The sequence below is a fragment of the Sceloporus occidentalis genome, unplaced genomic scaffold (assembly GCF_023333645.1).
Source record: "Sceloporus occidentalis isolate IW3139 unplaced genomic scaffold, rSceOcc1.0.p SCAF_13, whole genome shotgun sequence".
Lineage (NCBI taxonomy): Eukaryota > Metazoa > Chordata > Lepidosauria > Squamata > Phrynosomatidae > Sceloporus > Sceloporus occidentalis.
The window spans coordinates 2,738,468-2,760,717 of record NW_028316993.1 but is presented as its reverse complement, the minus strand read 5'-3'; the positions used below and the strand labels follow the sequence as shown (position 1 = coordinate 2,760,717).

Here is a 22,250-nt window from a genome sequence, read left to right as displayed (position 1 = left end):
GTGGTGCAGCTAGTTGCACTAAAGGGCCACAATCCAAGGCTCCATCACAGACCAGGGTCCCTCAAGGAATCATTTAACAGAAGAGCAGATGATGGATGATGATGGAGTCAGTGCCATGCCAGCATTAGCACCTGGTTCGCTGTAGGCAAGCCAAAACTGACACTGGTCATATCAAAGCAAACTTTTTTATTTCCTTATTTTTTTAATTTTTATATTTTTTTGGGGGGGATGATTCCACCTTTTATTTTTAAACACGACATTTTAAAACCAGGAGGGTCACTTGAGCATATATAGGCTCACACAGATCCTGCCGGCAACGCTTCCATTCTGAAAATGGGTTTGCCTTTTCTGCCACAAAATGGTGCTTGTTTTCCACTCCACAACATCCGGGCAACGGAAGCAAACTCCATTTTGTTTCTCATAGTCATGGAGGTGTTCTGATCTCTGTATCCGTTTTAAACATGACCCTGCACATTTCTTTCTTTCTTTCCTTGGTAGAGGACAGAGAAATATTGTACATTTGTTCATTTGCTTAAACATATAGCAAAAAAGCACATGCCTTTGCAAAGCATGGGATGAGAGAATGGGGAGTAGAGTAGCTGTAAATGCTTTACGATAGAATACACACGACTGTCTAAAACTCCATAAAGCCTTATAAGTGTATTTGGACCAGAGTCTAAAATTGTCCTTGTCCAGGTCTTGGAAATGTGACATTTTTGGGTGACCACTCCCAGAATCCCTAGGCAGCCTACCCAGGGAAGTTAGTCATCCAAAAAAGGTCACGTTTCTAAGATCTGGCCTATTTGCACCGAAGCATTGGCACCAGAAATGGGTCGGTGAAAGAAAGGATCAAAGCTAACGATACAATTCCTTCTGCACCTTGCAATTCCCTCCACCATTTCAGAGATGAAAACTGAGCCACATGTGGCCAAGCAATGTCAGAGTAGTCAAGATGGAAAACATTAATAAGGAAAACACACAAGCAAAGAGAGGCTGCAGCAGTTTGTTTTTGCCTGGGCCAACTGAGAAGGGCAACTTTCCATCCCCCCTTTCCCTCTTGCTCACAGTTTACTTCTCCACTTTGAAGCAACTGATGTAAGCTGAGGACCATGGGGGAAGCTGGGGAAAAGAAGAGAGAATAACCAAGAAATTAAAGCAAAACTGAGAAAGTGGGATGGCAGTGGATTGATCAAAAATATTCCAACCAGATTGGGAGAGATGGGGATATGATGGCATGACTGAAGAACTATGCCAAGGTCCTAGATGTTGGGGTGGGATGTATAAGACCCCCGTTTCCAGGCCTGTGTATGAATGTACAGCAGAAGTAAGCAGACTCTGGGCTGCATAAAGCAAACATGCATAAAGCAAAGATAAAGCAAAGCCAAAGCACTAGGACCTCAATTTTGTGGGACTCTCCCAAGCCCCCTCCAGTTAAAAAAAAACCAGTGTGACCATCAAACAAATTTTGCCAACATAGAAAACCTTCCAAATGCATCAAAACATGCAAGATATCCCACCCACACAGTTCCTCCATTACCCCCTAAAGCCTCCGTTTCCTTATGAAGCCCTTTTCAAAATGGTCACTGCACTGATATAAGGGAACTCATAATCTGCTATTTTGAGGATTACAGAGGTATTTGGTCTTGCTGGATTTCATACCCTCCAACATTTTGCCAATGAAAATGCGGGCACATGTGGCTAAAGCAACGTCAGAGCATGGGGAAGATGCCAAAAGGTATTAAAGTGTAAAAACCCAGATGTTAGGTGAGGCTTGAACAGTTTGCTTTTGCCTGAGTCTACAGGGAAGGGCAAGATTTTATCCCCTCTTCTCCCGCTGCTGAGTTAACCACTGGATTTAATGGGACTTGAGTTTCCATGGATTTTTGTATTTACAAGGAGTCCTGGAACCAAACCCCAGCAGATACCAAGGGCCCACTATACTAGAAATTTTGGGACTGAATAGAAAATTTATCTGGAAGGGTGGCATCCTTATTGTGGGGGGCAATGCCCTCATTCTCTCCCCCCAATAGTTACACCTTGGGCATCTTGCATTCATATCAATGGTGCCAGCTCAGAAATTTTTCATGGGGGGGATTGACTGATCCCCAGATTAGGAAGCTACTGGATTGCCTTCAAAAGGTTTGGCCGGTTTCTTGCTACGCATCACATTGCGAGACTCTCACGTTATGTTTCTACATGTATGTCAGTGCTGTTGTCGGTGTGGTATGAAACACAGAATAGTGGTGCTTCTTTTCCTCTCAGTCAGATAAAAAGCAAAGCCAAAGCAATGCCAGGTTTTAAAAAAATTATTCAGATTATTGATTTTAAAAACGGCAACAAACATTTGGGCTGGGGCAAACAATCTGGTGTTAGCCTTTGGCTTAATGCCCTGTTAGTGAGCTTCCCGGGAACATTTGACTACTAGGCCATGTTTGGAACAATGCTTGGAAAAGTTACTTTGGGGCATTATGTGTCTCTCCTTTTTTAAAAAAGCTTCATTTTGCTAAGTGCCAGATCCTCCGGAATAAGGAAAGAAGAAAAAAGCTCCTCCATGCAATAGCTATAGCAGGCCCTGGAGATAATCCTGTGACAGAATTGGGGAAGTTACTTGACTGGACTACAGAACCCAGTGACTATGCTGGCTGGGGGATTCTGGGAATTGTAGCCAAAAAAGGAAATTTTCTCATCACTACTTGGGAACAAATCAGGATGTTAAACAGGCCTTATCCAGCATTGAAACTTCTCAGATGCTTTCAACTATTTCATAAGATCATGCAGTTGGAAGGGACCTCAAGAGTCATCTAGTCTAGCTTTCAGAAATATACAATGAAAGCTTTCCTGAGCGATGGCTAACCAACCTCTGTTTAAAGATCTTCAAATAAGGAGGGTCCACCACTAAGGCAGTCTATTCCACTATTTTTCCTAATGTTTAGGTGGAATCTCAAGCCACTAAAAGTGACTCATTTTCCCTAAAGGAGCCGACTTCAACGGATGCAGTTCCAAGCATCGTATAAATTGACCCTCCATTTTAGGATGAGGACCAGCCTGCGCTATAGGATTGCTTATGCTGCAGCTGTAAACCGGTGCAATTGCTGCACACAAAGTGGAGTGTTTCGGCAAGCGTTTCCGCACCAATCGACGACGGTCAATTTGTTCTAAACAGGGCTGCCAAGGTTGCACAGTCCACACGGAAAATCATGATGCGTCGTTGTTGTTTGTGGATTACTCATAGGCCTGAGTTTAAAAAAACAAAACACACACACACACACACACACACACAAATAACCACCACCAATAACCTAGGGCCAGCCACCAAATCATCAGCCGGGTTTTCATCGATGAAATACGTCAGCATATTGCCCACATTTCAATATAGCATGCCGTTCCAAAATACTGAAATGCGACAGTGAGACCTTACAATAAACGGAAACAATCAGCCATCACCCAAAAGCCCATCCTGAGCATCCCTGTTTTTCATTCCATATTGAAGGCAAGGCACTCGAATGGAAGAAGCTGCCGTATCCGACATGCCTGGCCTCCATTTTATAGGTTGCCCATATATCACAAGGCCTCCAACCTGTTAATAGGCGAAAGATGTAAGCGTCTGGTTTGCTCCCTTGTAAACATGTTTTAAAAACCAAACTCAAAAGAATAACCAAAACTCACCCCGGCATCCCTAGCTCTAGCAGAGGTTGTATGGATGGCTATGTCGCAACAGCTTCCATTTCTAGTCCTCACTTCGTAATCCCCCAACTCCTTTTGTTAAGGGTTTTCACCTTCCTTCCTTCCTTCCTTCCTTCCTTCCTTCCTTGGTTTGTTCTTCTTCAGATCTTTTTTTCCTACTCGCATTATTATATACATATATATTGCTTATCTTTCTTTCATAGAGATGATGTTGATCGTTACCTGCTTCTGTTATCGGTCCCAATTTTTGTATGTTCCTGTATAGCTAGATACACTAAACCTATATCCGTTCACATTTTAAAAGGTATATTTTTCTGACTAAGAGGGTCATGGTTTTGAAAAATACTAAGGGTAAAGAACAGCATTAGGTTGCCGGAAGGCGGCTGCATGAATGGTAAACATGTCAAAAGCACGGACAGACACGCATCGTGGTTGCAATGCATGCATTCCATGGGAACGAAGGGACAATTCAATAAGAAAGGGCATGTTGAAAGAGTTAAGAGTAAGAAGGTAACTTGCAGCCTTTCTACTGCGTCAATATAGCACCAGCAAGGGGCCAGAGACACATGTGAAAGGCTTTCAGAAAGGAGCGCAGCAGGATGAATTGTCTTGCTCGCGATGCCACTAGGAAGCACCAAACACAAGCCTCGAAAATGCAACGCAGCAACCTGTGCAAGATGCCAAACGTCTTAGCGCTCAGGTGTCAATTTTAAAAAGGGGGGGAAAAGAAGAAGGCTCTAGTCCTCATGATCTTCACTGACATTTTTTAATTAAAAAAAAACCAGTTTTTCACAAGGATTGTTTCTGCCAAAGGTTTGCAGGGGCTTCGGTCACAGAAATACCCTTACAGCATGCAAATAAATGTCTGGCATTAATAGTGACAATCACAGATACACCTATTTTGCTGTGAGATGCCATGAGGTGACCCAGTTACCGTTTGTGCATTTATGCCAATACGGGAAACCACATTTTTGTGGGCTTTCACAAGGCGTTTTCTGAGTCTAATCCTTGCGTGTTATTGCCCCATTGCAAGGCTTTGCCACTCCACGACAGACCTCTTCTATCTCACCCTATTCCTGAGGAAATTCCATCAACTAATACAAGATATATATCTATATATCTATAGCTATCTCTCTATCTATATAGATATGGAGATAGATTGAATAGGGTGAGACAGACTAGGCCTGTTGTGGAGTGTCAAAGCCTTATAATGGGGCAATAACACAGAAGGATTAGAATCAGAATATATTTATTCTCCTTTATTAGTGTGTATATGTGTGTGTGCGCACACACACACACATATATAATAATAATAATATGTTTTATTTATTTATTTTATTTATTTATTTATAGACCGCTATTCCGCGATGATCATAGCGGTGTACAGTAAAATCGTTAATACAATAAAAATACAGTTAAAGGAGGGAGAAGTCTCATCCTTCAGGCAGTCCAAGATGTTGCTGGTCTGCCTGCTGGCTCCCTCTGAGGCCGAGATGACAGTTGAGGAGGGAGGGGCCTCTTCCTTCAGGCAGACCTCGATGTTGCTGGGTCTGCCTGATGGCTCCCTCTGAGGCCGAGATGACAGTTGAGGAGGGAGGGGCCTCTTCCTTCAGGCAGACCTCGATGTTGCTGGGTCTGCCTGATGGCTCCCTCTGAGGCCGAGATGACAGTTGAGGAGGGAGGGGCCTCTTCCTTCAGGCAGACCTCGATGTTGCTGGGTCTGCCTGATGGCTCCCTCTGAGGCCGAGATGACAGTTGAGGAGGGAGGGGCCTCTTCCTTCAGGCAGTCCAAGATGTTGCTGGGTCTGCCTGATGGCTCCCTCTGAGGCCGAGATGACAGTTGAGGAGGGAGGGGCCTCTTCCTTCAGGCAGACCTCGATGTTGCTGGGTCTGCCTGATGGCTCCCTCTGAGGCCGAGATGACAGTTGAGGAGGGAGGGGCCTCTTCCTTCAGGCAGTCCAAGATGTTGCTGGGTCTGCCTGATGGCTCCCTCTGAGGCCGAGATGACAGTTGAGGAGGGAGGGGCCTCTTCCTTCAGGCAGTCCTTGATGTTGCTGGTCTGCCTGATGGCTCCCTCTGAGGCCGAGGTGACAGTTGAGGAGGGAGGGGCCTCTTCCTTCAGGCAGACCTCGATGTTGCTGGGTCTGCCTGATGGCTCCCTCTGAGGCCGAGATGACAGTTGAGGAGGGAGGGGCCTCTTCCTTCAGGCAGTCCAAGATGTTGCTGGGTCTGCCTGATGGCTCCCTCTGAGGCCGAGATGACAGTTGAGGAGGGAGGGGCCTCTTCCTTCAGGCAGTCCCTGATGTTGCTGGTCTGCCTGATGGCTCCCTCTGAGGCCAAGATGACAGTTGAGGAGGGAGGGGCCTCTTCCTTCAGGCAGTCCTTGATGTTGCTGGTCTGCCTGATGGCTCCCTCTGAGGCCGAGGTGACAGTTGAGGAGGGAGGGGCCTCTTCCTTCAGGCAGTCCAAGATGTTGCTGGGTCTGCCTGATGGCTCCCTCTGAGGCCAAGATGACAGTTGAGGAGGGAGGGGCCTCTTCCTTCAGGCAGTCCTTGATGTTGCTGGTCTGCCTGATGGCTCCCTCTGAGGCCGAGGTGACAGTTGAGGAGGGAGGGGCCTCTTCCTTCAGGCAGTCCAAGATGTTGCTGGGTCTGCCTGATGGCTCCCTCTGAGGCCGAGATGACAGTTGAGGAGGGAGGGGCCTCTTCCTTCAGGCAGTCCAAGATGTTATATATGAGGAATTGGGGGGCAGCGTGCATTTATGGATGAAGAAAAAGTACATCAAGGAAACTACGTTGTACTATTAATTTCAGCTGCAGGAGATACTGGCTCGCTGTACAAAATGGTTGTGGGTTCAAAACAAGTGGTCCTGTTCAGACCTAAGGACCGCAACAGGGCAGGCAAAGTCAATATTTTGCTAGGCCTCAGACACCATAGTTCACTCGCAACCCGTTTCAAGTCGGTTTTGAGGAAGCCATTTGCATCCGAAACCCATTCTTACAATATGTCCACACACAGGCATTAAATTAGATCAGTTTCTGAGGTGTAAAAATACCACACACACACACACACACACACACACACACACACACAAAATGCACCCAGACACAAGGAAACATGCCTCCATGACAGGCATTAAGCATCATGGCTCCTTCAGAAGAAATCAACCTGGCAACTGTTGTTTGGGAAGCTCTCATTTTGAGATACGCAGCTCCCTCACAGAACAGCCATTTCTGAGGGGAAAGGCTGACGGCGAAACTATACAAAACCCCAGACACCCCCTAAGCCTTGCTTTCCATTTTTTCCCTACTGTCTATGACTAAACTGTAGGACAAGGCTATGGGACTGCATCTCAGGAGCCACCCTTAGCTTTTCTCTGGACTCTAGAGTCAGTTGGACGCCATTTTGCGCAATCCCCATCATGCTTTTGAGGGTTTCCACTTTCCCAACCTATTGAAGGAGGAAACATGTTCATGGCCTTTCCTCGGCTCCTCCATCACAGTCATGACTATATATAAACATATTATTATTATTATTATTATTATTATGACAATTACTCAAAAACTGAGGAAGAGATAACTCATAGGATGGCTCTGACACAGGCCATTTTTTAGTTGACTACCAACATCAGTTGGATCACCGCCGTCTCTTCCCCGCCATTACATCCCTGCTGCGCACAATGTCTGACATTAGTTCACTGCCGGTGGCCATATTTTCAGATTATACTTCATGGGCAGTGTTTCATAAATTGTCTGATGTGAGGAACCAGCAGTTATGTTGTTTCCCCCCAGTGTGCCAGGGATTGGCACCATACAAGGTGCCCTTCTCATCCATCAGGGTTCAGTTTCCCAAGGATGGGAGAAAAAGGAGGGTGCCCAAGCCAAAATGTGTCAATACATGGCAACCGCTGTGTGCATGCAGCGCCACTGACTATTACGGGCGATCCATGGGAGTGCCAATCTGCGCATGGCTAGCCCGCCAATGTGGCAGCCCGCCTGCGATAAACCATTGGCCAGCATCAAAGAAGAGTTCTTTACAGGTGTTTGACTCAGAGTAGGGTGGTTTCTGGTCCTAGGCCAGCCTTAATAATAATAATAATAATAATAAGCCTTGCCCAGCTTGGCACTCTATTCCCCCCAGGTTGTGTTGGACTATAACTCCTATCATCCCCTGTCGACAGGTGCTGTCCTGCACATATCTGGGGAGCAATAGATTGGAGGAAAATGGTCTAGGATGAAAGTGGGGGGACCCCTTTCAGCCTGAGGGACCTGATTCAGTTGCAAATACTCCAAATACTCTAGTAGTAGGTTCTTGGAGGCCACATTCCAATGGTGGAACCAAAAAACATCAGCGTAAGGTTTTTTGAAAGCACTTCTTGCTGTTGAAAGGCTTAGGGGAGGCATTTTAACCTTTTAGGCTGGAGAAAATCCCACAGCAATGCTGGGAAAACCACCAAAGGATAGCATCAAGCAAACGGATCAGGGTTATTTTAGGAGGCTCACAGAGGGCCAGATTGAAACCCCAAGAGAGGCAGATTTGGGCCCAGGGTTTCGTGTTCCCCATTCCTTCCCCAGGACTTTTAATGACTATTTTATTCTTCGTGCTGACAATTCACATGAAAGTTTATTGAGAGGTCTTTTCCTCCCCTCTTCACTGCAGGTGAGACGAGCTGATCCCGGGACTTGGTTGGCCATGAAAACATGCTACGGAACAATAAGATTTGTCATGAAAAGCAACACCTTTGTTGTCCTCTTCCACAGTGAACTGGAGCCATTTAGGAAAATGGGAATTAGAACTGACTCAGTGCACTGGGATATATGGTTTCTTCAGTATACCCATTTCACAGATCAGTATATGCGTGCGCAGGCCTGTCATCTGCCAAAAAAAATCATTGGCCCACTCACTTTGATTTTAATAAATTATATCTTTAACTGTGCATATAAATAAAACAAAAACCTGATTTTCAAAAATAAAAAAACATGTTTTTAGATCATATCCACTACTATCACAGCATGCATTACCTTAGAGGCGGTGTTCCATCTTGTGTGATGGAGAAGAAGTGCTTTTTTCAAAGCAGCACCTGCCATAAGCAGAGGGTTTTTAAAACAACATGTATGTATGTATGTATGTATGTATGAGTTTGTGTGTGTTTGTGTTTGTGTTTGTATATATATATATATATATATATATATATATATATATAAAAGCAATTTAAAAAATACAGCACCTGACTAAACCAGGGGGATGTCTGCAATCAGTTAAGTTAATTTGTAATCATTTATCCAATCAATTAATTGCCAAACAAGTACAGTAAATGGGAAGGAAGGACCAGCCAAGGTTACACAATGAGTCAGCAGTGCAAGCACCGGGGTCGGATCGACAAACACAAACACACAAAATACAGTTGGGTATCATTTTTAAACCATCATGGCTTCCTGGCAAAGGTTCCTGGGAACCATCCTTTGATGAAGGTGTTGGGGAGCCACTGTTAAGACATCCCTCACCTTTTTCACAAACCAGGAGCTGCTTCGTTGGATTCCCTGTAGCAAAAAGGAATGGTGCCGAAACCAATTTTTGGTCTGCGATGTAGACTTGTCCTAAGCATCTCTAAGCGGCTGCACTCACGCTTCCCCAAAATATTCCAAAGGCTCCAGTTGTCTGTGACCTCTGTCTGGGCTTTTACCTAGTCCACCATGTTCCTTCCCTGCATTAACAGCCGACTCAAGGAACCTTCTTTCCTAGTAACCTCATTTCTTTAACATTCCCCTGAAAAACAAGCCTGGTTTTTCATAAATCCCACTCTGCAAGAGAGTTCGCCTTCAGATCTGATCCTAGGCCGATGGAAACCCACAACTTTTAAATGGAAAAACTGGAAACATAGATGGAGAGAAGGGCTAGGAGAGACCTGAATTTTTGCTATTCCAGAACATTACCCACCCTGTTTCAGCGGTGCAAAAGGGATGCACCTGGTTGGAGAGGTGGTGATTCAAAGAGGACGAAGAAATCTAGAACCGTGGATCAAGACTATGCGATATAGGATGAGCCCACCAGTCCAACCACCAAGAACCCGCAACAGCCCCCCAATTCTCCAGGATAAGGACGGGGATTTGTTGCTATCCAAAAGGGAGACATAATTGGTGCAAAAACCAAAAGGATAGGGAGAAACATCAGACATTTCCCCCCCTACTCAATATAATATTATCTATCTATCTATCTATCTATCTATCTATCTATCTATCTATCTATCTATCTATCACACACAGCGTTTTCAACATACAGGTGACATCACAACGCGTTGCCATGGAAAATGACATTATGTATTACAAGATCAAAGATGCTGAAGCAAAGTGGAGACACATATTCCCTGTTTTGGTGGCAAATGAGGGGGGAGGGATAAAACAGAAGAAATGTCTCTCTTTTTTAAATTAAAAGGAGGGACCTTTTTTGTTGTTAGAACATCAACAAATTGCCCTTTCGTGAAAATGCACAAGACCAAAGCAAATCTTGAAACACATTTTTCCTCCCCCCCCCCCCCCCACAATACCTCTTCATCACCTTTTTCTTTCTTACCCAGAGGAAAAATGTGAATATATTCGATGCAATATTTTTTTAAAAAAACCACAATTTGACTCCAAGCATCTCCAGCTGGCATATGCACAAATTCAGGGGGAGAAAAACTCGACCACGAATACGAAAGGAGGCGGGTGGAAAAATTAAGGTCTTATAAGCTCTCCCCCCACCACACACACCTTTCCCATCAAACTGACATACACAGCACGAAAGAGATGTGATGCACAAAAAACCACATACACACACACACACACACACTCTGGAATTGGCGTAGGCAAAAATTGGCTTCTGGTAGGAAAGGATAGAAGACCAATCCCCGTCCAATCTTCCCACCCCTGCAGCCACCAATAAAATAAATATAACATATAAAATAACATAGCAATGGGAACCGAAGCCCCCCTCCCCAATTACACCGTACCCTTTCACGCAAAAGGCATGCACTAGTTTTCCTTTGAAGATCAAATACGTACACATATACACAGAGAGAGACACGGAGATCTCCAAACATGCAAGAAAGGTTATATAAGTTAGTTCGTATTTTAAATACATATTTCCCAGTTCCCAACCTTGTCGCAGAAGTGGGGCCGGTGGTAGTGCGAAGGTCTCGAGGCGTCAGAATAAAACAGGATAGAATAAAATGACAAATGAGACCCCACCACCCCCTTCTGCAAGCCCCCCTTCGGATGTATGATGCAGGTTGTCAACAGTCTCTTCTTGAAAAACTGCAAACCCACCTACCCACCCACCCTCCCCTCCTTCTCCCTCGCTGTCTCACTCCCCCCTTTCCTCCTCCAACCACTATCTCTCCTTTTTTTTTTTTTTTTGCCAATGCTATGTAACAGGCTTTTTTTTTTGGGGGGGGGGGGAGAAAAGGTATGTCTCTCTATGGCCCAGCTGCCTATTCCTTCAGCCCATCTCAATGGAAACCCTGGGCTGGATTTTTGTGAATGGAGGGTCACGTGACCCAGTCTAGGTTCTTTGTCCCTGTTTCTTGAATAAACAACAGGTGAAAAGGGGGGGGGGATTATATTATATATGTGTGCATCTAGACGTCCAGATGGAGTCCAAGATATGCAAATATGAATATATCTATATATATTATATAGATATAGGGTAGATCTCATATGCACACCCTGGTTTTCTTTTTATAAATATCACACACACACACATTTTTAAAACAATTCCACTATGACACAAGTGGCTTAACCCCCCCCCCCCATTGCAATAGACCCCCTTCCAAAATTTTGACAGGCTAGGTTTAAAAAGGAAGAAGAAAAATGTCCTTGCCACCATTACGAATCTCATAGAAGGACCCTACCTTTTTTTTATGAATGAATCCCGATGCAAATGGCTTCGATTCACAAACAAATAGACCCCCACCATCTTTTTTTTCCCTCCTTTTTTGGGTGGGATTGGATTTCATTCATAAAAAAGAAGAAGAAGAAGAAAGACCCACCTTCATTCCTCTCTGAGCGGAAAGAAACCCTGAATGAAAAAATAAGGACAGCTATATGTTTGACAGAAACCTGACTACACACAACATTTAAAAAATAATAATAAAAAGGGGGGCACATATCTAGAACTGGAAGGTGTCATTTAAAAAAAAAATGACAGCTGAATGAAAAGAAACACGAACCACCAAAAAGCCATGCCCACCCACCCAATGGTCTATAGAGCATGCTGGGGTTTTTTTATGAATGGAGGCGATGTTTTCTCCATCTCTCCCCTGCATTTCTCTCAATCCTTAGCAAAAGAAGCAGGGGGGGGGGAGAACAACAACCCCCCCCCCACACACACCACCACCTTGTGATTTATATATTTTGCAAGAGGGAAACATCTTTAAGAGGATAAGCTCTATCCACATATATATATATATAAATATATATATATATCTCAGAAGAATGACTCACTGTGGATCGATGGCGGTTACAGCTGGTGCGCTAGGGTCGCATTTTCACGTTGAAAGAATTGCACACACACCCCCAAAAAAGAAAAATTAGAATTTCATATGCATAGAGACAGATGAGAGGCCCAGATAGAGGCAATGCTTGCTGTCATCATCAGAAAAGGGATGAGGAACCAGCAGCCCTTTTTAATCCAGCTCAAATTAGCATCATGTCTTAAAGTGTCCCCCCCCCCCATGGCATCCGTACATCCTCCCCATTCCCTCTGCCCACCTCTGCCCACTCCTTCTCCCCTCCATCCCTCCCTGGCACCTGTTCTGGACCGCCTTGCCCCAAAACTGATGCTACTAACCAAAAACAGGGGTGCAAAGACTGGGTCTCTTACACTGATGGTGCAGGGCCAGAAGCTATTTTTTTAATTGGGGGGTGGGGGGGGGGATTGGGATCTAAAGCTAAGAAAGAAAGAGAGAGAGAAAGGTTTCCACCTGGTCCTAATGCCCTGGAAGAATATGAAAGGAGGAAGAAGGGAAAAAAGATCAAAAGGAGGAAGGGAAGGAATGAGAGAGGGAAGGGAGGGAGAAGGATGCAGAGGAAGAAGAAATCTGACTTCATTTCTCTTTGAAGGCAGACTGGAGCAAAGGGGCGCAGTGTCAAAAGTGCTCCAGATCCGATTCCAATTCTCCTTTCTGCCCCCTTCCTTTGCAGAAAACCTGTTGTGAGTCGGTTATTGAGTGCACTGTTTTTTCAGATCTTAATACTGAATGGAGACTTGGTTCAAGTCAAGGAAAGGAAGGTTTGGTATATACAGTGGGGCCCTTTTATTGGTTGGAGTTTGGTTTCAAGACACACACACATACAAGCACACACCATGGACACCAAAATGTGTGGGTGCTCAAGATCTATTATATACAATGGCGTAGTAGAATGGTGTCCTCTATATAAAATGGTAAAACCAAGGTTTGCTTTTTGGAATTAAAAAAAAAAAAATTGGGAGGGGGAATGAATATTTCCAAGCCGTCAATGGTTGAAGCTGTGGATGCAGAATCCATGGATATGAAGGGCTGCTTGTAGTTGGGGAAAGAGACTGGGCGTCAATGAGCACATAGGGTCAAACGAAATATTCTCCCGTTTGATAGTGAATCACCATCAAACACCCTCCGACTGACTGGCATGCTCTCCTGCCAGATCATGGAAACACAGACAAGAAGCCTCACTGGAGCCATAAATACGCATCTTTATGTATGTGAGAAATAGTGTGTGTGGAGTGGGCTCAGAAAAGGGAATCCATCTTGGTTTTGGCTAGTTACCGCTGTCATTTGTACAAAGGTGTGAAGGGATAGAATCATAGAATCATAGAGCTGGAAGAGACCCCAAGGGCCCTGATCCAGTCCAACCCCATTCTGCCATGCAGGAACTCTCAATCAAAGCATCCCCATTGACAGATGGCCATCCAGCCTCTGCTTAAAGACTCCAAGGAAGGAGACTCCAACACTCTCCAAGGGAGTCTGTTCCACTGTCGAACAGCCCTTTGAGCTGGAATCTCTTTCCCTGGAGCTTGCATCCATTGCTCCCTCCTCAATATGACATCCCTTCAAGTATTTAAACAAGGCCATCATATCTTAACCTTCTCTTCTCCAGGCTAAACATCCCCCAGCTCCCTAAGTCTCTCCTCATAGGGCATGGTTTCCAGACCCTTCCCCATTTTAGTCTCCCCCCATTTGGACATATGGCTCCAGTTTCTCCACATCCTTTTTGAATTGTTGGGCCCAGAACTGGACACAATATTCCAAGTGAGGCCTGACCAGAGCAGAATAGAGTGGCACTATGACTTCCCTTGATCTAGACACTATACTTTTAAAATAACCAAGCAGTGGCAGACTACTTCTAAATACAGTGGGCCTTTTGTATCCACGGAACTGAGTGGTCCTTTAAACCACGTCCAGCACTCCCAGTATGAGAACCTGAGTGGGATCTCCTACTGAAACTGGTTGCTGGGAGGATAAATGGAAGTGCCTTCTCACTCAGGACTGTGCAATTCCCTGCAAAGAGATGTAGTGCTGAGTCCCATCACATGGGATGCTATTGCATTGCAGAATTAATGCAGTTTGACACTGCTTTAACATTCATGGCTCACAAAACTACAAACCTCAGAATTCCATAGCATGAAGCCATGGCAGTTAAAGCAGCGTCAAAGTGTGTTAATTCTGCAGTGTAGATGTGGTCCCGGATAACTTTAAAGGGTGGGGAGAGTTGGGTTAATCCATGGGGGATAAGATAACCAATGCTTAGTTTTTTGGTGGGTTTTTCAGGCAACGTGGCCAAGTTCCAGAAGAGTTTATTCCCGGCGTTTTGCCAGCATCTTCTGAAGATGCCAGCCACAGATGCTGACGAAACGTCAGGAATAAACTCTTCTAGAACATGGCCACGTCGCCCGAAAAACCCACAAAGAAAAACCTATGGATGCCGGCCATGAAAGCCTTTAACCAATGCTTACTTCACAGGTATGGCTTGTGGGGACGTGAGGCAGGGTCTTCTTGGTGGCCGCTCTCAGGATCTGGAACGTCCTTCCTGGGAGGCTAGCATGGTCTTCTCCTTGCTGCCCTTCCATCAGAAGCTGAAGGCTTAAAAAGAACCCAATAGGGTTTTTTTAGAATATAAGGTTTTAAATAAGATTATTTAAAATGGCATTTTAATAATTTTAATCATATGCTAAAATTCCTTTAAGGTTGCTAACTGATGACAAGGCCTGCCTCGATCATGGAGGATTTGCAGGACAGGACAAGAGTCTTGGGCTATCGATTCCCAGCCTGGCAATGAGACCCACTGATCTTGGGCAAGAAGTCACACTCTCTCAGCCTCAGGGGAAGGCAATGGCAAATCTCCTTTGAACCAGAAAACCCCATGATACATTTGCCTTAGGGTCGCCATGTGTCTGAAGGCAACATGTAAGGGGTGCATCTCTAAACTGTGGAAATAATGCCGTTGGAAACCACTTTGACTGCCATGGATCCGTCCTGGGAGTTGTAGTTTTGTGAAGCACCGGCTCTTCTCTGCTCTACAAGCTTTCGGTGTTCAGTCTGACAGCCTTGATGCGGCCCCTGTTTATTTAACCTGGTGTGTGTTTGTGGGGAGAGACAACTTTAATTGGAGTGCATCCAGACTACACAACCTTATCAGTTTTAAACCATGGCTCTGTCCTACAGAGTCCTAGGATTTGCCAGTTTGGTGGCAAAGGATTTTAGGATTCCCTTACAGAGAGCTCCAGGGCCTGTTTATAAAGACTTCTGAGTCGATCACAAAACTACAAATCCCAGGATTGTGTAGGATGGGGCCATGGCAGTAAAAGTGATGTCAAACTGCATTATTTCTACAGTGTGTAAACCAATGATTCCCAGACTTTGGATTTCCAGGTTTGGGGGACTTCAGCTCCCAGATGAGCACAAAGTCCCAAACACTTAGAAGGCGAGATAACATAACCCTAAATCCACAAAACAGTATAATAAAGGTAATAAAAGATATTTATTTGCAAAAAGAATGGGAATCACTACTAATAAATAATAAAGGATGATGATGATGATGATGCAGACTTATCTGAGATGAATTCTGTCTTGTTTTAAGATAGGGAAATGATATTTATTCCTGATGCTTTGCTGGGAGCAAACCCCACTGACTTGTGTGCACCCAACTCTGCCTGCCTAGGGTTACCTTCTCCAGCCTTGCAAAGGCTGCCTGCTCCAGGAGGAGAAGCCTGCCCTGGCCCTTGCTTCCCTGCAGGAACGAGGAGGAGGCGGTGGAACGAGGCCGGTTGGACCCGTTGCAGCATCATCAGCATCATCATCATCATCATCAGCAGCAGCAGCAGCAGCATCCTGAGCGCCGCCCCCGGCTGCTCCTTCCATTCCCCAGCTCCGCCCGGGAGCAGCCGAGAAGCCAGGCGGTGAGTGGGAGGGGCCTCGGTTTGGAGGGGAGGGGCTTGCCCAGGCAGGGGGCGGGGCCAAACTGGGACACAGGTGGAGGTCTAGTGGGTCAGGTAAGGAGGGCAGCAGGGGAGGGCAAAAGGTGGAGGAGATGGGCCCAAAACACACACTGCAGAAATAACCCACTTTGGCACTGCTTTAACCATCATGGTTTAATGCTATGGGATGCTGGGAGTTGTAGTTTGCTGTGGCACCAGAGCTCTCTGGCAGAGAAGGCTCAATGGACTTTAGATGTGGTTTCATACACCCACGTTTGTATATATAAATGGAAATATATATACACACACACACACACAATGGTATATAAATGTTGTTTAGATGTGGCTTCACATATATATATATATATATATATATTACACACACATGGGTATATAAATGTAGTTTAAATGTGGTTTTATACACACACACACATATATAAACACATGGGTATATAAATGTAGTTTAGATGAGGTTTTATATAGCCACATTTATACATATATAAGTGTGTGTGTGTGTGTGTGTGTGTATTACACACACGGGTGTATAAATGTAGTTTGGATGTGGTTCTATATACCCACATTTATATATATACACACACACAAACAGGCATATAAATGTAGTTTAGATGTGAGAGATATACACACACACACACACCATCAAAATCAAGTTTTGCTTTTGCAATTTACATTATTTTTGACTATTTTCAAGCCATGGATGGTGGAATCGTGGATAAAGAATCTGTGGATATGGAGGGCCAACTGTATGTGTACAAATATGTGTATGTGTGTAAAAACAAAGTTTTAAGTTTTAGAGCTCCTTAATGCTAATTTGTTTGTTGTTTGTTTTTAAAAATTCTTGCTTTGCGCTTTTAGATTGTATGCCATAGGTAGGTTCTTTTGACGATTATGTAAAGCACCATGTAAAATTATATAAGTACACTGATAATAATAATAATAATAATAATAATAATAATATGCCTCCTTCTGGCCTGTAGACTTACAGTGACCCCATAGATTTTATAGCAAGGAATTTCTTGGGCAAGGAATACTCAGAGGCAGTTTTGCCAGGTCCTTCCTCTGAAACAAGACCCTACAGCACCAAGTATTCATTGATAGACTCCCAAACAAGTACTAACCGGGGCTGACCCTGCTTACCTTTCAAGATCGGGTGAAATCTAGGGCCTTTAGGGTCTTTAGGAGGCCTGGTGGCGCAGTGGTTAAATGCCAGTCCTGCAGCCACAAGGTTGTGAGTTCGATCCCAGGGCTCCAAGGCGGACTCAGCCTCTGTAGGTCAGTAAAATGAGTACCCAGCTTGTTGGGGGCAAATGGCTTACAGACTGTAACTCTCACAGATGCCCACTGTCTTGCCCAAGTATCCTCCTGGTCATTGTGTTCCCTCACAAGGATGTAGCTTCTATGCAAATATAGATCAAAGCCATTAGTAGACTTTTGTTTGAACTTCAAGCTACTTGTGTTGTTTTTGGAGTCAGTCTCAGTTCTTAGGGAAGCACACTTAGACAAGAGCACATTTCTGCTACTCTGCTGGTTTAAAGCTAGACCCTAACATGTTTGGCTTTATTTTGTTTCCTGACCAAAGGCTGAATGAAGCCATGAGAAACTTAAATCACCCTACAAGGGGCCCTTCTCCCCATTGCATTTTCACACTCTTTATCTTTTATCTGTTTCCAGGATGAATATATATAATGGGCAATGTCCAATCAGAAGCCACACAGGAATCAGAGTCTGCCAAAGACGGGGAGGAGAAGGCCCACCCGGACAGGAGCAAGGTTCAGAGTAGCGCTAAGCATGAGTCGGGGAACCGGTCCCCCTGCCCTCAGCCCCCTGAGCAGAAAGCGGCCAGTCAGCCACTGAGCAGCGAACCAGGGGGAGGCGATAGGCAGGCCGGAGCATCCGAAATGGGGAAGAATCACTCTAAGAAATCCAAGCTCAAGCTCTCCTCCATGTGGGCCCAGAACTCAGCCAGTGGTGGGATGAAGGAGGCCAGCCTGTGCGATAAGGACACTGGGGCGGAAAAACGGGGGCTGGCTTGTGTCAGCCGAGCTGACCTCCAAAGCGGACAGAGCTTGGGGACGATCCTCCAGGAGGAGCCCAAAGGGCTGAAGGTAGCCCTGAGACCTCCTCAAGTGGCAACCTCTGAGAGAAGAGACTCGGGTGCCAAAAGAGGATCAGCAAAAGGGAGGGGCAGGCCGGAGGGTGGCCACCCCGACAAGAACGTGCTGCTCCAGCCGGAGAAATTGCCAGTTCTGGGCCAAGCCGCAGACCCACCCAAGGATCTGGTGGAAACGGAGGCCCATTGGGTTCAGCACATCCGAGCCAGCGCTAAGGAATACCCGGATAATGAGGAGTCAGAATCTCTGCCTTCAGCCAAGAAACAGGCAGCAGCCGTGATGCACGGCACAGAATCATCACAAATAACTGAGGAAGCCTTGGCGGGCCCTACGTCTCCGAATGAGAGGAGCACAAGCCAGCCAGCTCCCTCCAGCAGCACCACTGTGCCCGGAGGGAAGAAGGCCCTTCTGTCGTGGGGAGCTGGCCAGAAAGAACAAACAGGCCACCAGGACAGTGCACCTGGGAGTGATGGCGACTCTAAGGGCCTGGCCTTGGCTCCCCAGCCACCTGTAGAACTGGCAAAAGCCTCAAGCAGCCCCATAGAAATGGCTCAAGCTTCCAGAAATGAAGTAAAGGCCGGGGAGAAGAATGAAGACTTGGGAGCAGAAGCGGTTAGTTCAGAGACAATGCAGGAGCTGCTGGAAAAAGGCATCAACTTCCTGTACAAGGTGACCATCCAGCCAGGGCAGTGGCCACACAGCATCAAGGCGGTCAAGCAAAAGCCCAGTGTCATCTCCTCTGGCATCTCCTATGCCGATGTCCTGAAGCAGTGCCCTCAGAGGAAGTCCCCCACCGGTGCGCCAGACATGCCTAAAGCACTGCACCCTCTTACTACGGCGAGCAAGAAGCTCCCATCTTTTAAAGGGTTGGAGAGGGGCAACCCAGAGGACCTCTCTCCACTCAGCCAGTTGTTCTTGGAGCACTTCAAGAAAGTCCCCCCAACTAAGGAATCTGCCGCCTCCCATGCGCCCAGTCAGCCAGTAGTCACGTTCTTTGATGAATTGTCTCCCAGCAATGCCAAGCAGACCGAATGGCAAAGACCCCGGCCACCAACTCCGTACCCTCAACGCCGCAAAGCTCAGGGCAGAAAGCTACCCAAGTTTGGCACTGCCGTGTCACAGGTCGTTGCCTTCCTAGGGAGTGACCCCAAGTGTGATTGGTTTGTACATGATGAGAGCCAGGCCTCCTCGGAAGAGGCCACAGTGGCAGTGGAGGAAGAGGACAAAGACCATGCTGACCCAGCTGGTGAAGGAAACAAAGGGACAGAGGAAGCGCCAAGCTCTTCTCTACCTGTTGCATCCCTCTCCTTGGCAAGGGAAATGGCAACAGAAGTGGATGCGACTCCCCAGAGGTTACGAAGAAGGCCACAGGGCCTGGAAGAAGGTGCGAAAGAAACAACTCCCGTCAAGATAGCTCCCTATAGCACTGCCTGGAGCATCAGTTGCTCACTGACGCCTACTGAGTCTCTCCAAAAGGAAGAGCAAATTGTAGTGCCACTGCTAAGTCCAGTCCCACATTCGCCGAGGGAAATGACAGAAGTGCCCAACGCTGTTGTCTCCACCCCACTGTGTGGCCCCGTTGGACTGATTCCGGATCAGAAAGCACCAGCCACGGCTCAGGCGAGACCCAAGACCCGAAAGCAAGGCCCTGCCGCTCCAAAGTCTAAAGAGAAACTCAAACCTCCAGGGCAGCCCAAAGTTAAGGCACCTAAGGTGAAAGGACAAAAGCAGTGGCCCCGGGGTTATGGAATGGCCTCCCCACTGAGATTAGAAGGTGTCCCTCTCTTTCCACCTTTTGAAAAGGTTGCAAGACCTTTTTATTTCGGTGAGCCCTTGGTGAGTCTGGTTCCTTTGGCTAAGTTTTGTTTCTTGTCTTGGGTGTTACTATCCAGTTGTTTTAACCTTGTCCTTTGAGTATATTTTAGGATTATTTTGACCTTTAGCAGTCTTTTTTCATCCTGGTTTAGGAAAGAGCTTGGAACACTATTTTAAAAAACAGGTATGCCAGCAGTGCCATTTATAAGAAAGCAATACATTAGTTTTTACTTATAGGCTGTTTTCGCAGCAGAGGCAGCCTCCTTTCCCTGTTGCAATTCACTAGACAGTGGGAAGAGGAAGTACTATATTCCTTGGAGAACCAGAGTTGGAAGAGGTCCATAGGCCATTAAGTTCAACACCCCCCCCCCCATGGAGACACTCCAGCTAGAGACTCATCAGGTAGATATCGACTCTTTCTGAGGATTTCTAGAGACCCTCCCACCTCTCTAGATAATTTATTCCACTGCTGAACCACTTCTACAAGTCAAGAGGTTCCTTCTCATGTTCAATTGAAATCTATCTTCCAGTGACTTAAAACCATTAGATCTGGTCACCCACTGACACACCTGTGACAGCACTTTATATATTTAGAGTGCCATCACATCATCCTAGTCTTCACCAGGATGAACATGCCCAGCACCTTCAACCTTTCCTCTTACATTTTGTTCTCCCTGTCTCTTATTCTTGTTGCCGTTCTTTGACCCCATTCCAGCCTGTCTATATCCTTCAAATGATGTGCCCTGAACTAAACAAATTTTCCAGATGAGGTCTGACCAGTGCAGTAGGAAGTGTAATGGGGACAGAAGAGAAGCCAATGTTACAGTTGTCTGTCTCCTGGCTGTTGATGGCTGTAACTATGCCCTGCAAGGCTTGGCAGGTGTTTGGGATGACTGGCAGAGCTGCTTATGTGATGAAGGGTCTTGTAAAGTTACCTTAGTACCTTAGAAAAATAGGATGTTAGTAATAAACCAAACTTGTCTGTCAGTTGTTTTGTTGCGGGAAGAGCAGTTATGCCAGGGCTTTAAGCAAGGACGTCCTCTTTTGTCCAGGAGACACCTCTTTATCTGGAGAAACCAGCCAGCACTGACCAGGATGAAACCCTGACCCAGGGCAGTCCTGAGCAAGATCGAGAGGCTGACCCATCTCCAGTGCATCATTGGCCAGCTTTCCAAGTGGCAGATTCCTGTTCCATGAGGTGCTACTGTAAACACCGAGATCAGAGGAAGCTGCCCAAGAACGTCATGGCTTGGTGAGCAAGAGGATGCCTGGAGTACCTATCTGGCAGAGAAAAGTGGGGTCTCTGCATCACAAGTGATCCATGCAACTCAACAGTCATGACTTCCACTGAAGAACCCTGAACACTGTAGTTTGAGGAGGATGTTGGGAAGGGTTTGATGCCTCACAGCCCATCATACCTTACCCAAGCTACAGTTCCCAGGACTCCCAGGGAAGGTTGAACATACATGCCAATGTTCAAAGCCAGTTTAACCCTGTCCTGTGCAGTGGAGTTCAAAGTCTGCAAGAGTTAAGCATAGATGTACTTTTAACAGAAATTTGAAGCCAAAAGAAAAGAAATCAAAGGGAAAAATTGTCATTTTACAACTGGTTTACAACTCCTAAAGGCTATTCTTGCACCCCAGGGGTCATGGATCACAGGATGAGAACCCTGTTTTGCATCAAGCTATTGAATATGCATAGGCCCCACCAGATGTGCTACACTACAATGCTCAGAAAGTATGCTGACTAGAGGCATATGAGAATTTGACACACCTAGGAAGTCCCAAATTGGGGATGATTTTAAGTAAGACCTACTTTTAAAAACGAGGGTGCTCATGATTAATCGAGCAGATTGCAAGTGCCCAAAACAACTCCCTTTAGTAGTTACTGCAACTTTTAAAACAACCTTAAGAGCAATCAGCTATCCTTTGCAGTTGTGTTTCAGTGAAGCTATGCACAGAAGTTCATCTCCTCATTCCCACTCTGCTTTTCTTTCCCACCCTTTTCCCTACAGGCTCAACCCTTCTACCAACCACTTGGCAGAACCACCCTGGGTTGCCACTGCCATGCTGGCTGTCTCACTCGTTGCTGGGACCAAGTTCTGCCTGGACTCTTACGACCAACAGCATGTCACCAATGAGGACTGAATCTCCCTGCCCCTTCCCCAGGCCTAATCAGCAATAAAACATGTAT

The 22,250-nt window shown here is 45.9% G+C and overlaps 2 protein-coding genes across 7 annotated transcripts in view; one reads left to right on the top strand and one right to left on the bottom strand.

The window, feature by feature from the left end:
* The window catches only part of LOC149304561 (sprouty-related, EVH1 domain-containing protein 1-like), a 25,794-nt gene extending 11,078 nt beyond the window's left edge, over positions 1-14,716 (bottom strand). For 2 of the 4 annotated variants that reach the window (XM_089478364.1, XM_089478365.1), the window contains exon 1: positions 3,667-3,852. In XM_089478364.1, the coding sequence (XP_089334490.1) occupies positions 3,667-3,674 (8 nt within the window). In that variant the 5' untranslated portion in view covers positions 3,675-3,852. Of the gene's footprint in view, positions 1-3,666; positions 3,853-10,820; positions 10,897-14,652 lie in introns of those variants that run through there. The other 2 variants (XM_089478366.1, XM_089478367.1) reach the window with 2 other exon arrangements.
* LOC149304560 (uncharacterized) lies at positions 8,124-22,250 on the top strand. Of its 3 annotated transcripts, XM_089478360.1 has the most exons (5): positions 8,124-8,343; positions 15,858-16,095; positions 17,803-20,078; positions 21,110-21,309; positions 22,072-22,250. In XM_089478360.1, the coding sequence occupies exons 3-5, from the start codon at positions 17,817-17,819 to the stop codon at positions 22,202-22,204; spliced, it is 2,595 nt and encodes an 864-aa protein (XP_089334486.1). In that variant the 5' UTR covers positions 8,124-8,343; positions 15,858-16,095; positions 17,803-17,816; the 3' UTR covers positions 22,205-22,250. The 3 variants fall into 3 exon arrangements, with proteins under 3 accessions (XP_089334486.1, XP_089334488.1, XP_089334487.1); XM_089478362.1 differs by lacking the exon at positions 22,072-22,250 and having other exon boundaries at positions 17,803-20,067; positions 21,110-21,231; XM_089478361.1 differs by lacking the exons at positions 8,124-8,343; positions 15,858-16,095 and adding an exon at positions 16,158-16,188.

Coding starts and splice junctions, on each gene's coding strand:
- LOC149304560 (XM_089478360.1), top strand. CDS start 17,817: ATGGGCAATGTCCAATCAGAAGCCACACAGGAATCAGAGTCTGCCAAA. Junction 20,079..21,109: donor TTTATTTCGGTGAGCCCTTG/GTGAGTCTGGTT, acceptor TCTTTTGTCCAG/GAGACACCTCTTTATCTGGA. Junction 21,310..22,071: donor CCCAAGAACGTCATGGCTTG/GTGAGCAAGAGG, acceptor TTTTCCCTACAG/GCTCAACCCTTCTACCAACC.